Source organism: Esox lucius, chromosome 3, assembly GCF_011004845.1.
Source record: "Esox lucius isolate fEsoLuc1 chromosome 3, fEsoLuc1.pri, whole genome shotgun sequence".
NCBI lineage: Eukaryota > Metazoa > Chordata > Actinopteri > Esociformes > Esocidae > Esox > Esox lucius.
The window spans coordinates 10385221-10403587 of NC_047571.1; the positions used below are offsets into that span (position 1 = coordinate 10385221).

General features: G+C 38.4%; 1 protein-coding gene across 8 annotated transcripts in view; it reads left to right on the forward strand.

The window, feature by feature from the left end:
- astn1 (astrotactin 1) overlaps positions 1 to 18367 on the forward strand; it is a 306946-nt gene that overhangs the window by 72607 nt on the left and 215972 nt on the right. For 3 of the 8 annotated variants that reach the window (XM_013139747.3, XM_020041100.2, XM_034291540.1), the window contains 3 exons: positions 8873 to 9266; positions 11767 to 11922; positions 17632 to 17781. In XM_013139747.3, coding sequence (XP_012995201.1) covers positions 8873 to 9266; positions 11767 to 11922; positions 17632 to 17781 — 700 coding nt within the window. The remainder of the gene's footprint in view (positions 1 to 8872; positions 9267 to 11766; positions 11923 to 17631; positions 17782 to 18367) is intronic. The other 5 variants (XM_020041102.2, XM_013139750.3, XM_013139761.3 and 2 more) reach the window with 3 other exon arrangements.

Below are 18367 nucleotides of genomic sequence, written 5' to 3' on the forward strand. Positions count from 1 at the left end.
AATGGAGGAATAGCCCAAATAATGGAGGAATAGCTCAAATAATGTAGGAATAGCTCAAATAATGTAGGAATAGCCCAAATAATGTAGGAATAGCCCAAATAATGGAGGGATAGCCCAAATAATGTAGGAATAGCCCAAATAATGGAGGAATAGCCCAAATAATGGAGGAATAGCCCACACCATGAAACAGCTTTTGAGTCAACTGTACAATTACTTATGATCCCTTGAAAAAGAGGGGATACATATTAAAGAGCTGTAATTCCTAAACCATTCTTCTAATTTGGATGTGAATACATTCAAATTAAAGGTATGAGACTGCATTTTAAGCCCATATTCATTATTTAACTGTAACTTGAATATATTTTGGGAAACAGACAAAATAACATAACTCTTGTCAGTGTCCAATTATTTCAGGATCTAACTGTATATCAGTTATAATGGCTGTTGATGAAGCTAGATGAGCTTGTTTACGTTTGTCGTCACGGAAACAGCAGGGAGATTTGTTTTAATGACTACACATGAAGTCGCCATTTGATAAAGCTAGGTAATATTTTAATATGGTAGGTCCACGGCAATCTTAATAAAGATCCGGGTAAATCTCTCCTTATACCGGCTTTAGGGATTAAAGTTCAAAATCTTTTCTTTTGAGATAAGGCATGCAGAGTCAATCAGATATCTTTTGTCTATTGATGAATGTGTAGAGGCCCTTGAACCCCGCCTCCTTGCCGTTCGTTTGAGCTTTTTTCTCCATGTGGCCTCAGTGTTTCCCCTTGCCATCTGATCCTGTGATCCTGTGGTATTAGAGCTTCTTTGATGCTGAGTTTCTTCCTTTCACGAAATGTGTTCCCACATGGCCACCTGCCAGGTGATTTCCCTGAAGTGGTGTATTGTGAAGCGCGCAATGACAAAGCAAGGGGATCTATCAGACCTCCGATTCCCAAGTGGATGTGCCACGTCGATCACGTCCCTCAGATTGTCTGATGAACGGAGGTACATGTCCGAGAATACTGATGACCACGTCTTCTTCACGTCCTACCATGTATTTTGCTCCTATGACAGTAACGTTGAAGCTTCATTCAAGCTTCATTAGTGTAGTTTTGGGAGTGTAGTTTTGGGACTGCATGCTCCATGCCACAACATCCATGCTGTGATCTCCTTTGCTTGCTAGCACGTCTGCCTTCTATGAGACTTGGTTATGTCATTTACCAGTTAATTGACTAGGCAAAACTCACTCTACTGTATACTTGCCATATGTAGGTAAGACCAGTTATAGTATTTATTTTTACATTATCTGTTAACCCCTACAAGGGACTTCAAATTATATGCTAATGATTGACAAAATACAATATACATTTCATTAATGGTATATAAAAGTTCTGACTGCATCAATGTGATGTTGTGATAAAGCTCATATTTAGGTTATTTAATAAACACATCATTACAATTACAGTATGATCTCAATATATGCCATAAGGCTGAAACATGTATGTCCTGCCATTTACCATCCATTTTTCTCCTGTTGGCCACGATAGACCTGTCACTTCCCTTTTTCTTCAAACAATGGTGCATGGAGATCCCCACAGAGTTGAATCCTCAGGGTAAATATTATGCATCAAATCATGTAGTTGAGGATATCATGACTCCTTGTCCTAATCCATTAACATTTACATTTCAGTTATTTAGCTGACACTCTTATGTGTACAGTGTACAATAATAAGTGCATAATTTTTCAGATATTTTCATTTTGGCCCCCCATGGGAATCACACCCACAACCCTAGTATTGTTAGCATCATGTTCTACCTGCTAAGCTACAGATGGCCACCAAATTCACAAGAATAGCCTTCATCCACATTAATGCCTGTTATGTACACACTGAATGATCTACCATATATTAATTATATACAGTAACGTTCCATCTATTTTCCCATTCAAAGAGAATTTATAACAGCAGTTATAACTGCAATTAACCCTTTCCAGCCGCATCGCTCTTTCGGAATTCTAGTTCCGATGGTTTTACTCTTAATATCTCTCCAATCACATATTTAAAATCTGAAAACTGCCATGAATACAAGACGACATAAGCTACAAACTTATAATTGGTTAGTGCGTTATCGTGGGAAGTTGTTTTATACAGGCCCTAAATGTGAAGGATCAAAATCCCTGTTTTCCTGAGGCAATTTGAGACCACGGTTTGAGTAGATCTGGAGTTTTACTTTTGCAGATTTGATGTGCAAACGAAGTCAATCATTTGAGATAAGGAAAATATACAATTGCTCATTACAATGTTTTACTAATAATGTCACTAGATAGATTCAATTGTTTTTTTAATAAAGTAGATTTTCAGTGCTGAATGGCTACCAGTTTGACGTTTGCTAAATTAGCTTGACGGAAGCTAGTTGGCCTGCTCTAGTAGTAGCTACCCACAGATTCTGAATGAATATGTGGCTATTTCTTTATATATGACGATGTATATGAACAAAAATAGTTTGTGCACAGCAATGGGTTGATAACAAAGCTAAGTTTGTCACTAGTTTGAGCAAGTAAATACCCCAAACTTAGCCAATTAGATACCGTATCCGCAATCTAAAAACCGAGCTAGAATGGGAGATAATTCACTCTGTTTCAGTGCAGGCTTGTTAGTAAATCGTCCTTCTAACGTTTTGTAAATCTAACTTATAAGGTGTGTGTCATGTGATTTTGTCAGTAGGATATACATATTGTAGAATGAGCATGTCTGATTATACATAAGTAGCTGCCAACAATGTAAAATATATCTACAAACCAGCCAACAGGTGCTGTCATCTGTCTGACGTTGTTTTCCAGCCAGGCCATTATATTTCTACTACAGTATGGCACTGTTACCGTACTTACATTACTAAATCTAAATTGTTTTTGTAATGTCATTATGTTCTTGTCCACTACTATCACTTATGATAATGATATGAGCCTAGTTAGACACACAAAACATGCGAAAGGGTTTTCAGTAAGTCCTTTGTTTTATATTATGTGTTATGGATTTATGAAACTAAAGTGAATTGTTATATTTTGTATATGTAGGTAAAGATGGATGGAGATCAAGGGGTTGATGCTTGCTTACTGATGTATGCAGAGGAAGAGGTCACTGACATCCAAATGATGTCTTCCTCCACTCCCTAGGTCTGCCCGCCACCCAGCATCTCTCCACCCTTGCCCCCTTCCAAGACCAACTCCACCCTTGCCTCGCCTCATCTTCCTCAACTCCTGGTCTTTTCTTTTAGCTCCCCATTGGCCCTGCTTGCTACTGCTGGCCAACCAGCCATCGGCACTGTCACAACTTCATACGCAGTTAGTTTTGAGAACTGCAGCTCGTTTGTTCCTCACACTTGTATGTTCTCCTTTACTTATCACATACATTCTGCATGGCAACCTGTCAGCATATTGGATTCATAAGAAAGTTGGAAAATACAATAAATGTCCTTTAATATAACTATATATGATACATTTGTGACATTGTTTTTAGATAATGTATACTATTTTAATATGGTTATGATATTGAGACATATATGAGACAATTTATTCCCCAAACATTATTTTAATTACATTATTTTATTAATATTTTAACTTGTTTATATCTTTCCTTATGGTAGACAAGAGATTTTGGTGAAGGTTAGTTGTAATATATTATTTAGATAAGAAGGTACTGGGCAGCGAACATTCCATAGAATAAAAAAAACAATACCATTGGCCATTTAAATGGCTCTAACTTGTTAACAGTAACAGCTATTTATATTCTGATTTTAGATGTTCAAACCTTGCAAAACAAGGAAGATTCAGTATACTCTAACTTATCTATTTTTATTAGAAAGTTATGTAAATGGCAGATGTTTGGGAAAATAATAATAGATTTTGTCTGAAATATATATTTCGCAGGCATTATTTCTTAACTGATCACCAGTTCATTGACTGGTTTCCTATAGTGTTTCATATGATTTGAAAGGGCTGTTTCTAAGCTTTCTTTAGATGTCATGTTTTCAAACAAGATGTCGCCACACCAAATTATACTTATTAATACAGCAGCAGCCCTTGATCAATAATAAAATGGAACATTCCGCTCAGGCTGGAAAGGGTTAACGTTGCATTTTGATATAGAACACCAACATATTAACATCTATATATACATTCTATGCAGTGAGGGTAAAGCTATTTCGACTTTCCCATTTACCACAATAATCATCATGGACCTGTGCTAACTGAGCCATGGGCTGTTTGCCCTGCTACCATCTAGTAGACAGAGACGGCAGCGAAGCATCATAACCAAGACTGGAAAAAAGCTTCTGCCTTCAGGCAATCAGACTGTTAAACTGACTGCATATCTTCCCTGAACCCTGATCTGCACCTTGGAGTCCTTTTGAACGCACACATAACACACACATTACACACACAAATATATACTCTACTTTATCACTTCATGTGTGTCAATGTGAAAACACTGAACCACGTACACTATCCATGGACACAAACAGTCCTTCTCCACTACCTTTCCCTCACACACTCTCACTTGGCTTACACATGTTCACGTACATGCGAATGAACGTGTTGAATCCTCAATGCTGTACCTTGTGCATTGTGAACACTGGTCACTTTCCATCTTGTTTCCATTTTATTTTATTTTGTATTTTATGTATTTAGTTTGTAAATGAGCAATTGTATTTTCTTTCAGATTGTCAATGTTTTAGTTTGGATCAATTGTCAGATTTTTAAAAAACGAATTCACTTGGATATTGTGAGTTACTGTATGTAAATAAAGCTGGACATTTTCAGATTTTATGTTCTTTAATTTCAGGCTGTAAGACAGCAAAAGGTGAACTTGTTGGAAGGGGTACTTTCTATTGCTACTGTATATACATACACTCACCTAAAGGATTATTAGGAACACCTGTTCTATTTCTCATTAATGCAATTATCTAATCAACCAATCACATGGCAGTTGCTTCAATGCATTTAGGGGTGTGGTCCTGGTCAAGACAAACTCCAAACTGAATGTCGGAATGGGAAAGAAAGGTGATTTAAGCAATTTTGAGCGTGGCATGGTTGTTGGTGCCAGACGGGCCGGTCTGAGTATTTCACAATCTGCTCAGTTACTGGGATTTTCACGCACAACCATTTCTAGGGTTTACAAAGAATGGTGTGAAAAGGGAAAAACATCCAGTATGCGGCAGTCCTGTGGGCGAAAATGCCTTGTTGATGCAAGAGGTCAGAGGAGAATGGGCCGACTGATTCAAGCTGATAGAAGAGCAACTTTGACTGAAATAACCACTCGTTACAACCGAGGTATGCAGCAAAGCATTTGTGAAGCCACAACACGTACAACCTTGAGGCGGATGGGCTACAACAGCCGAAGACCCCACCGGGTACCACTCATCTCCACAACAAATAGGAAAAAGAGGCTACAATTTGCATGAGCTCACCAAAATTGGACAGTTGAAGACTGGAAGAATGTTGCCTGGTCTGATGAGTCTCGATTTCTGTTGAGACATTCAGATGGTAGTCAGAATTTGGCGTAAACAGAATGAGAACATGGATCCATCATGCCTTGTTACCACTGTGCAGGCTGGTGGTGGTGGTGTAATGGTGTGGGGGTTGTTTTCTTGGCACACTTTAGGCCCCTTAGTGCCAATTGGGCATTGTTTAAATGCCACAGTCTACCTGAGCATTGTTTCTGACCATGTCCATCCCTTTATGACCACCATGTACCCATCCTCTGATGGCTACTTCCAGCAGGATAATGCACCATGTCACCAAGCCCGAATCATTTCAAATTGGTTTCTTGAACATGACAATGAGTTCATTGTATTGAAATGGCCCCCACAGTCACCAGATCTCAATCCAATAGAGCATCTTTGGGATGTGGTGGAACAGGAGCTTCGTGCCCTGGATGTGCATCCCACAAATCTCCATCAACAGCAAGATGCTATCCTATCAATATGGGCCAACATTTCTAAAGAATGCTTTCAGCACCTTGTTGAATCAATGCCAAGTAGAATTAAGTTCTGAAGGCAAAAGTGGGTCAAACACAGTATTAGTATGGTGTTCCTAATAATCCTTTAGGTGAGTGTATACATGGGAAACCTATAAAAGTGTCCTAGCCAAGGCTCAGACTTTCTTTACATCATTGTCACTGGTTTTCCTTGGAGCTCTGCCTTAGACCGTCTGTTTTAATATCCCGATAATATCTTGTTGTTTGTCTGCTCACACCCTTGAATGGAAAGACTATTTCCTCTTGCAACTCTCATTTACTCCACAAATGTCACCCAGATCAGATAAGGTCCATCTGGGAACCAAACATGCAGTGACCTAATCATTAATGCAAGCACAAGTCCCAGAATATTTTTGCTGGCTACATTTTTGGACAGTTCTTGAAAAAGAGAGTGTTAGTATCACTGAGACCAACCCAGTTAAAAAAGATTAAATACAAAATAATAATATAAATCAATAGCAATGATTTTTAATGATTACATTTTATGAAAGTTAAATCTGTACTGATATACAGTTTAAGCTGACCACACATCCTGCCATCACCAGGAAGGAAAGAAGAGAAAATTCAGTTAGTTATCTATACCAAATATATTGAATCAAATGTGATGTTTATAGTTTTAAAAGCTGAAGGAGACATAGTGTTCCAGTGATGCACTGCAGTGTCCTTTTTGTGTGTACAACTTCACCAAGCACAAGGTGGCTACAGTAATCACATTTTCAACAAGACAGTGCCATATAAAATGTCATGTTTATTGTTACTAATTTCAGATAACTCTAAACACTAGAATTTTTTAAAATAAAGGCTACACTTTCCTTCTTTGAAAATCCACCATTTAGTGGATTTATTCAGTTATTTTAGGCAAATTTAGTTCTGTTGACATTAAAATAAATAAGAAGATGTTACTAATAATTTATTTCATTTTCAGTATTTGTAATTTTAAAGTACTAAATCACTCAAGAACATCTCTAATGATGGAGCAATCATATCTTGCAATACAGCTGGAGACTTGAAAACGACCAAGAAAAGTGTCAGCCTTTATGTAATATTAGCTTTTATTAAATATTCTGAATTTAATTAAATGATTTAAGTTCATGTCATTAATAACAAAAACCAATGAAAAGCCGTCACAGTGTGAGTTTAATGGGGACTTACACAATTTTTAAATGTCAAAATCAGAACTGGATCATAAACCTTTAAAAAAAAATCAGCTACTAATTGTCACATTTGATTTAATGCTGTCATAGAATGCTTTGTTGGCATTTAACATGGAATGTTAGGACTAAGTGTCTGAGAGTTTAAATAATGTAAAAGATTTTTTCAATTTCAATACCACTGTTAGCGTGAAGATTACAAGTTACTGTAAAGTTCTTACTGGTTACGGATGGTGTTATTTCTGGTCTAAAAGTTCTTAGGATTTTGATTTCAGCTTTGAGTTTATGGTTAAAGAGTAAAGTTACGGGTGGGTTAAAAGGATACAAAATATACATCTCATGAAATGTTATGACTGGGTTGTGTCTGCTATGATTACTCTTAATCACCGTTGCAAACTCAAACAATATTGATATAATAGTCATTATTTTCTTGTTACCAATGCACTTCTTTTTATGGATGAGTTACATTAAGAAAATTAATTGGTATTAAGACTACAGCATTCCCTTTCAACATTGTATACATTGAAGTGTTTAGAGGCTGAAGAACTAACATCCTTTAAAGTTTTGTTTGGCTTTATTGGACCTATAAAGAGGCAAATGCTCCTTTGATTTATTGTAAGGTTCTCTGCTAAGTCTCTCTTATGTAAAGCTTTACATTGTAATGCAAATTACCATGTCTAATTGTATTTGTTGTCAAGGTGAATTCACTTGACCGCTGTAGAATGTGTTTGCATATGTACAGTAGCAGCCATTGAGTTGTTCTACTCCATGTAACTGGATCTCAAGCAGGCAAAGCGCCTGGTAACTCTCTGGTTAAATTCTTCCTGCTTAATTTCAATCCAAACCAGACTAGTTTGGAATCGTAAAATGACTTTGATTGTACTAAAAAGGATAATCAATACAAAGTAAATGTAAACCTTCAGTCCACCCTCCCTCTCTAACCCTGTGCATACAGATGTGCTGCATAAGTGACTTATATTAAGGCGTCATTGTTAATGTCCTTGACTATGCAGAATAGGCAAACAACTTATGCAAATTGTCTTTACATTTGCCATTTCAAATACATGCGAGGAGTTGAAGCACTTTATGATCCCTAAGGACCTCTTTTCAGCTATCAAATAGGATTAAATGCATAGAAATATAATAAATATAATAAACAAATCACTGATGCGTTTGAGTTGGGTTCTACACTATTTAGTCTATAGCCATGCATTCAATGATATATGATAAAATCCATATACTATAGATAACCTTTGATGGATAGACTTACCTTTCTCAGTTTAAATTCTTAATAAATTAATTATGTGGCCATCCTACCATGTTTTCTTGACGTTTTCATAATTTACATTACATTAGATTAGTTTAGTTGTGGGAGAAGATTTAAAAAGACAGTTTTTATTACTGAAACATCTAAAGCCTAATTTATCATCTGTTGATATAGGTTATATTTTTCTCTATATGTTTCTGGTTTCTATATGTTTGGAGATGATCTACAACTTTTTGCCAGATGTGCTCTGCAACTATACGGATTAGGAGTTTGTTTGTTTCCTTACATTGTTGCTGAGATCAATATTTTTTTCCCCCTCAAAAACCTCTGCTATGCTCCAGTGGTTTTCTGACAAATCAAACAGCATGGGCTGAGGGCCTTTGTTGAGTTCTTAGTTGAGAGATGCCATCATTCATCCCTTTCCTGCTTGTTCACAGGGAGGCATGATTGCGTTGCTCCTCTCCATCCTCTGCCTGGTCCTCATCCTCTACACGCGCAGGCGTTGGTGCAAGCGCCGTCGTGTGCCCCAGCCCCAGAAGAGCGCGAGTGCAGAGGCGGCCAATGAGATCCACTACATACCCTCGGTGCTGATGGGGGGCCAGGCCAGGGAGAGCTTGAGGAACTCCAGGGGCCAAGGTCACAACTCCAGTGGGACGCTCAGCATCCGAGAGACGCCCATACTGGACGGCTACGAGTATGACATCACCGACCTGAGACACCACCTGCAGAGAGAATGCATGAATGGAGGGGAGGACTTTACCAGCCAGGTGACACGCACCTTGGACTCCCTTCAGGGCTGTAATGACAAGGCCAGCATGGACCTCACACCTGGTGAGTGGAAGGGCATTGACCTCACACACAGTTTTTATTATCAACATGAGGACCGGCAATTGAGTACAATTAAAAATAAGAATTGTATTCAACTTTAACCTAATTTTAACCCAACCTTAACGTCAATACTCTATCCCAAATGCCTAACCTTATCCTAACCCTAATCTTACCGTTACCTAACCTTAACCCAACCTTGACCTGCATTCTAAACTTTATGCCTAACGTTAACCTGATCCTCTTGTAACTCATAACAATTTCTAATCTTAATCCTAACTCTAACCTATAACCTGAATTTAACTCTGTCAGATTTTGTTAGAGGACCAGTTTAATGTCCTTAGATTGCATGATTTTCCTTATGTTGCTGTCGTAGTCTTACTCAGATAGTAAAACAGAAACACACAAAGCAATTGCATTCAACGTTTGGACAAAAAAACACTAAGTCCTAGTCCTTAACCCTAATGTAAGACCTACTCTAACCCTGACCCAAAACTTAACCCCAAGCCTAAAAAATTGTATTGTGAATGTACTGAAAAGACTGGCCAAAAGGAAAACTCCAACCGGTCCTTACTTATAAGCAATTTCTGTACACATACAAATACAGATACACACATGCACACCATCTATTGTCACTTGACTGAACCCAACTCTTATGGTTGGTGCTTTGAATCCCTGTTTTTCACTGCAAGTGAATTATTAAGATGTAAAGTCAAACTTCAAATGTATAGCCTTTTATTATTTGGTCCAGGAATGAAAATCACATTCTTCCTTTGGCCTGTCGATCGATTGTTAATAAAATGTTTCATTAGACTCTGGATACAGGCAAAATAATTAACTTTTTCCCCGGTAAGAATTACGTACATTTTGTGCAGTTTACTGCTGCAGTACGTATAATGGATTTCAAACGCGACCAAGGTGCTAATTGCGCAACAACAATGGCTATGGTCTGAGGATGGGTGTTTTACTAAACAGATAAATAATTTGCCTGACCTTGCTAAAGGATGTCTTTTCAAATGTTTTACTCATATGTGCCACGCTGGCTACAATGTACCCTGACTATCTGCCTCCAAAATGAGGGAAAACCTCATTGAAAATGTTTGGTTTCATTCAGAATTTTTTAAAACTGAAATGTTCTATTGAAGTTGGGTTTATTGGTTTATTCAAAGATATAACACCCTTTATATATTGTAAAAATTATTCCTGATTACTACTCTTGAGCCGTTAAATCTATATACTGTTTCAATATTGGAACCTTTAGACTATCTGGAATAGCGTGATTGGATACGATCTGATAACATTTCTACATTTAAACTTTACAACTTATATTATACTTGCACTGAGGTTCCTGCAACATCCCAAACCTAACCTTCCACTGAGGAACTGACTGGCATGGATCTGTCAATCTTGTCAAATGTTAACACTGAGAGACAGTATTCTAGAACATTGAAATTTTGCACCTGTTATTTAACAATCTGTCTTTAGATTTCAAGAATTTACTTTGCTAACAAGTTAGACAGAAAACAGTTTGAAATGTTAGCCTGTTCTTAGACAAACTACATCAAATTCATTCTGCTTTTCATCTTATTGTTTAAAACACCTGTCATTTTTACCGCTTTCCAAACAAGTTACACTAAACATCATTAGGTATTCAATCTTGTTATCTCTGCTATTCTAATCTGAAATCGAAACAGTTAACAAATTTTTTGTAACATAATTTCTACAGTGCTAACTAGTAACTGCGGGACTATATTTTGACCAAAAAAAAAAAAGAAACCTAAGACAACTTAAACTTAAAATATTTCCACTTTTAATTCTGAAATCGGGAACGTTCTTGGACTAACACAACTATACATTTAAAGACCTAGAGCAAGACACATCATTTTACTTCATGTATAATTGCCATCTAGTCTGCTTTGCAAAAATCCCTATGTATAATCAATGGACCTTAGAATTGACAACACCCCCAGAGAAATATTATGTGGATCAGTAATGATTTGGAACACCCACATACTTTGAATTAGTGCAAGACATACTTTTCCAAAAGTATGAAATATGACATTCTTGATTGTGCTGATTGCTTTTGAGATTGCATGTTGTTTCGAGGACCAAATACAACTCCCAGGAGGATAGTGAGGTAGAATAATTTCCATGCGTTTTACATTAAACGCTAAACTAATTTAGATAATGCCATAAAATACCCCAATAAAACCTCAAATTTATTGGTAGCAGGCAGAAGAAACCAGCTCGCCAGACATTGAAATGTTCTTTGGGCGTGACAGGAAATAAAGGATTATACCATAACATTATGAGACCAGTCTGGCTTGTTCTGGTCTCATCTGTTCTGAAGTAGAGCTAAGTACAGATCGTTCTATGCAGATGGATAACCAAATGAAAACGAACCATTATGTGCTGCTTTTTCATGCTAGTCTTCTTTTACTGTATTCAAGCTATGCACAGGACATTGGCCTTCGCTCCCTTATTGCATTCTTTCTGTCATCATCAGGGATTGACAATACAAAGTTGTCCCTGATGAACAAGTACAAGGACAACATCATAGCTACCAGCCCCATTGACAGCAATCACTTGCAGCAGAACACTCTCCTCCCCCACAACACTTCCACCAGCCAACGGAAACAACGGCTGTCCAGCAAAACCAGAGGTGAGTCATCCGTCCATTCCATCTGTATTCATTCCCAGTTTAACTATTGTCACACCTGTTCACTAGCATTAAAGAGCTAAACACACCAGGCTGACTAGAAATGACTAGAAATGTAGATGCAGTGTGTTTGGATGTTCTGGTCAGAGAATGCACAGTGGCTGCCCGCCCACTGATTTTAACCGTCTGCTGGGATTGTGTGTTTTGTCTTTCAAAGGCTGGAATATGAGCTCATTGAAAACATTTGGCACACCGTTCTGAAATGAAACAGCAGTTTGTTCAGTCGACCCTGATCATAATCTACTTTTCTCCATGACCGACTAGTGTAAATGATTTATTTTCAGGTTAGAAAAACAATTCCTCTGTTTTGGATGTTATAGGGTGGTTCAGATAGCAATGTCACACTAACCAATTCGCTAAGCATTCAAGGATAGTTTAGTTAGTGAACAAAGGAGCCGTGTAAACTCATTTTATGGCCAAGAAACCTCACTTTGTCAGCTCTGCATTTATATCATTTCCATCTCATTTTGTGAATTATGAGAACCAAACATGACTCTGGTTTGAGACACTTGTGAATGTGTTTTAAGAATGTGTGTGCGTGTGTGCATGTGTGTGTGTGTAATTTCTGTCTTTTTGTACTATGGCTCTATCTCAGTGAACCTATGTTCACAGAGAAAACCTGTGTTTTCTCTGTGATCTTTAAAACCGTTATGGTGGATACGCACCTGCAATGGCTTTTTGCTCCATAATGAGAACTTATATCAATGCTTGCTGAGCAAGAATCCCCAACCCCCCAACAAACCCTTTTATCAATAATAGACTTTGAGAACGGAGAGCAGTGTATCAAACAGAGCACACTGATTTTATTTTCACTTGGTATTCTAGGAAGCCTGCTCGGCAAAACACAAGATAAATGAGCTGATCACTTTCAGGACAGAAAATGCTAAAGATCCAATCTGTTTACTCTTAATTCAATGGCAAAATAAGAGCATTCTATACTGGAAAAATGATACATTGGCTTTTGGCTTCTTCCACCGTCTCTTACTGTCAGGGTTATGAGCAGCCTTTGGTCTTCTGCTCTCAGAAAGCAATCTCTGACAGCCCTACGGCCCCGCTCGTAAAGAGATTGCCGCCTTCAGAATTAAGCATTTACCATTAGCATATTTTTCTTTTTCTTTTACTTCAATTTGTTTATTTGGAACACCAGAGGACAAGGGGGGGGACTGTAACTTCATTATCATTTAATTTGCTGTTGACTATTTCAAACTGTGAAACAGTGGATCCCCCTTGTGACAACTGCTTTTTTCCACAACAAACCCTTCCATAGTTCAGTGTACAAAGTGTGTGCAGGCCAGAACATCGGGACGAGGATGTCTAAGCCCCGAGGTTATGTTTGCTTCATCTGTTGTTTTTGTTTGGACTTTGCATTTTAATCTCAGTGGTAAAACATGCAGATGTAAGGTATTTCCCCCGCCTCTATTTCACTATTCTCAGTGGACATTTAGCAGTATTTAGGATCTGGGGGAGGGGTACCACATCAAATATGTTGCTCAAATTGTTACGGCGAACCAAACGGTGAGGTTGGATGGAGGGCAGAGTGACTCTTTCAGCAGTGCTGTCTTTGTCAAAGCTGCGGTACATTTGCCGTTTTGTTGTCTGCTGCCGGGAGCCCCTGTCATGTTGTACTGAACTCTTCAGTCGGTTCCCAACAGTAAATTGGTGTGCTACATCCGGAGCCCCCTCTACCGTATTAATTGTGTGGCATACAATAGAGATCCCGCCATTTAGTTATTCCACAGAATTATTTGAAAGCCCAAAGATGAAGCTGTGCCTGAATTTTGAGTCAAAATGCACAATAGCTGTTGGATTGAATATGTTCAATATTCTTATCAGTGTCCCAGCGGTACTTCTCATGCAATCACCAGCTCTATGTACACATTCTGGAGTCACTCAAGTGTGCTACGCTCCACAGTGGTGGCGGTTATAAGCCTTTTGACAGATTTCGTTTGGTGGTACTCATGTGGGTTCTCGTAGCTCTCCATATTTATTGAGATCTGGAACCCTGAAAGCTCAGAACAAAAATAACTTTGTTGTAAAAGCTGTTTCCACCTGTGGTGCATGCAGTGTTAAGCTACATCATGTGTTGAATATTTAAAAGAGCCCATCTTTTCTCCGTTGCCATAGAGCTTAGGACCTTATGCCCCTTGCCTAATTGTCGAGGCTAACACATTCTCTTCAAATGATGGTATGCAATTTGCCATTTTTGCCGTATGAAGTGCTTTAGAGTGTATTTCCTTTGTCCATGACTAAATGGTTATCTCAGTTTTTTTTAGATTTGTTGTTTTGGTTTGAATTAACTAGTTCACCAATAGCATTGCAGTGGCATTTGTCAAACTGTGTGCTCCCGAAGTCAGTGTCATTGTGCTGAAGAATTCCTTGCTAATGCGATCTTGTAAATGAAACAACCAGTTTGTTTTAATTATTTTGAAGGAATAGCATTGAAGGATTTTTGTTTTGGATAACCTTCTGTGGGATAATTAAAGGTGATGTCTTGGATGGGGTGTTTAATTCTTTTGCCCTTGAGCAAATCAAAATGGTGCTAGGATTTCAAGTTGAACCAGCGTAATTCAACGCTTTGATGGATTCACCTGGTGACAATTTGAAAGCAAGACCACGCAAAAAACAAAAACAAAAAAAACCCACATAAAACATTGGAGGAGCTATTACACATGTTCTTTATGGCTTAGGTTTCTATGGTCATTGCTCTACCAAAACAAAGCCATTTGCGTCACTTTAATTCCAATCATGCTTGTACAGCCACATCAAAACAATACAGTGTTTTACCTGGTCTCAGCTCTAAAGCCCCTTATGGTTTGTTTCAAAGAGATAACAATTGACAACATTTATCAGTTTATTGTCTCTTTGCGTTTTACCACAACATGACCATTTCCATCTCTATTACGAATAGCGGATTTCAAATCAAAATAAGGACTCACATAATGGTTATCCCCTGCTGAGAACACGCACTCCCTAGCCCAACCTTATCATGTATCTCTATTCCTCATGCAGCGTAATGAAAGCATTTGTCCTGTGCTGTGCTGGGCAGGGTAAACAAAGCTTACATCCCAAATAACACACTATTGACTATATAGTGCGTTATTTTGATGAGTACTGCACCATATAGGGTGCCATTTGAGACCTGGCCAGAGTCATGTTGGTTTAATTAATGGTGACAGAATACCACTGGATGAATGTTGTTGGTATTGTGACTTTCATACTACTCATTCTTACACCTCAGGAATCCATTATTCATTACTTACTGATGGAGGGTTGAACTGTTTCTATTCTATATGATATTTGGAAGGTTTACATGTTTAATGAAAGCTGAAGTTCAGCCCACTGTTCAAGTTATCATCCACATGTGAATTGGAATGAAGGAAATATGAAAATGTAACTGTATTCTGCGGTTTAACCTTTGAGGGGCCATCGGGAATTGCATTTGCTGCATACATTTCTGGGACTGTGAATGTATTGTTGATTTCAAGTTGATTCTTCAAAAGTATCCATTATAAATGACATATCAGCTTAGTGAACTGCTGTAACCACACAGAACCTATGATTTTAACTCCAGTGATTGTAAGTTCAGTAAATTTAAACAAACACAATACATCCTCAAAACACGGCTGGTCAGCGCTTGCAATATGCGTAGTGTGTCTCTCAAAGCTCCAATCAAATGAGTGGAAACATGAATTAATTATAGACCTCATTTAGCGGGTATGGGAACATTGCTATTAATGCAGATGAGTAAAGTGCTCTGATTCACTATCCGTAGTTTGGTAAAGTAATACATTTTCAACAGTCAGTAAATGATTGAATCCACTCCTTTTATTTTTTATTTCCGGAATTTCTTCACGCAGTTAAGTTATTTTCAATAAAAACTTAGTGTCGAAATTGTCCTTGAATGGGTGATATGTTGAAAAAAGCAGTCAGTATGGAGTTCCTTTGCATCTGAAGTTGATAGCTTTGTTGTATTTATTAATCGGACATGAACAGTTATGCTCAAAAGTTTGCATACCTTTAGGGAATTGGTAATATATGTACCATTTGTAAAGAAAACATGGATGAGCAGGCAAAACACATGTCTTTTATTTCTTATGGGAATCACATTCAACTGCAGTTCATACCAGAATGGCACAATCATAAAACAAAACATAGTAACAAAGAAAAAATGAACTGACCCCTGTTCAAAAGTCTGCATACCCTTAGTTCTTATTACTTTGTATTGCCCCCTTTAGCATCAATGTGTGTGCAGTGTGCAGTCTTTTGTAATAGTTGTCTATGAGGCCGCAAATTCTTGCAGGTGGTATAGCTGCCCATTCGTCTTGGTTAAATGCCTCCAGGTCATGGAAAGTCTTTGGTCATCTTGCATGAACTGCATGTTTGAGAACTCCCCAAAGTGGCTCAATGATATTAAGGTCAGGAGACTGTGATGTCCACTCAAGAACCTTCACCTTTTTCTGCTGTAACCACTGGAGGGTCAACTTGGTTTTGTGCTTAGGGTCATTGTCGTGCTGGAAAGTCCAAGAGCGTCCCATGCACAGCTTTCATGCAGAAGAATGCAAATTGTTTGCCAGTATTTTTTGATAACATGCTGCCTTCATCTTGCCATAAATTTTCACAAGATTGCCTTTGCCTGTAGAGCTCACCCCCCCCCAAAAACATCAGTGAGCTTCCACCATGCTTCACAGTGGGGATGGTATTCTATTCACTATAGGCCTTGTTGACCCCTCTCCAAACATAGCGCTTATGGTTGTGACCATAAAGCTCTATTTTGGTCTCGTCACTCCAAATTACAGTGTGCCAGAAGCTGAGAAGCTCTTTTTCCAGAGCAGCCTGTATTTCTCCTGAGGTTACCTGTGGGTTTTTCTTTGTATCCCGACCAATTCTTCTGGCAGTTTTAGCTGAAATCTTTCTTGGTCTACTTGAACTTGGCTTTGTATCAAGAGATCCCCAAATTTTACAACTCTTAATAAGTGATTGAACAGTACTTACTGGCATTTGCAAGGCATTGGATATCTTTTTATATACTTTTCCACCTTTATAAAGTTCCATTACCTTGTTACACAGGGATTTTGAGAGTTATTTTCTGCTCCCCATGGCTCAGTATCTAGCCTGCTCAGTACATCCATGTGAGAGCTAACAAACTCATTGACTATTTATACACAGACACTAATTGCAATTTAAAAAGCCACAGGTGTGGGATTTTCACCTTTAATTACCATTTTCACCTGTGTGTGTGTGTCACCTTATGTGTCTGTAACAAGGCCAAACATTCAACGGTATGTAAACCTTTGATTAGGGCCATTTGTGTGATTTCTGTTATCATTATGATTTAAAAAGGAGCCAAACAACTGTGATAATAAATGGCTTCATATGATCACTGTCCTTACATAAAATTAATTTTTTCAGGCATATTTTCAAAATCAATGCCAAGATTTCACAATTTTATCCAGGGTATGCACACTTATGAGCACAACTGTAAATAACAGTCGCATATGGCAATTTGTATAGTTCACGAAGTAACTACACTGCCTTGCTTTCTATACATCTTAAAATCCACTTTTTCACCATGCATTCCATATATCTCCACACCAGAAAAACCAGCAGAGACGTCATTATTGTGTTGAGAGGTTTTTGTTGTGAATTCTGCAGCGGGTTCAACCTTCCTGAACCCAGACGGGGACTCAGGCACGGAGGCGGACAGCGAACCTCAGCTGACCTTTTACACTGACCCCAATCGCAGCAGGCGCCGCAGCCGAGGTATGAGAAATGGTAATGCCAACAGCGCGTGGGGCTCAGGGGGTAAGAAAGGAATATTATACTGTGCATACATCATCTGATTCCATACCCGCATGATGACAATGAAAAACACATCGTAGACGACAGAGCAGATGAATGAGACGCACAAAAAAATAACACGTGCAATGTTATTTATATTTTGCAATGCTTGAAACACATGCGCTGACATTCTCTCTTTGCCAGTGATCGTGGTCATTGTGAACAATGTGCTCCGTTGTAAATCATCACTACCGAGCTAGAGACGTCAACATGTGCTAGAGACGTCAACATGTGCTAGAGACGTCAACATGTGCTAGAGATGTCTACATGTGCTAGAGACGTCAACATGTGCTAGAGACGTCAACATGTGCTAGAGATGTAAACATGTGCTAGAGACCTCAACATGTGCGGCATTGTAATGTTTGAAAGGACTGAGGCGATGGTCGGTTGTTTTTGGGGACTGCATGGGGTCATCTGTGTGTTTTGAGCATGCTTCAGTTGGTGTACTTGGTGCTGTGATGTACCGTAATCAGGTGTGTGATGTGGGTAAAAAAAAAAGCCTCAAATGCAGAGCTGTCTCACCGCAAACATCCGAACGCCAAGATGTGGT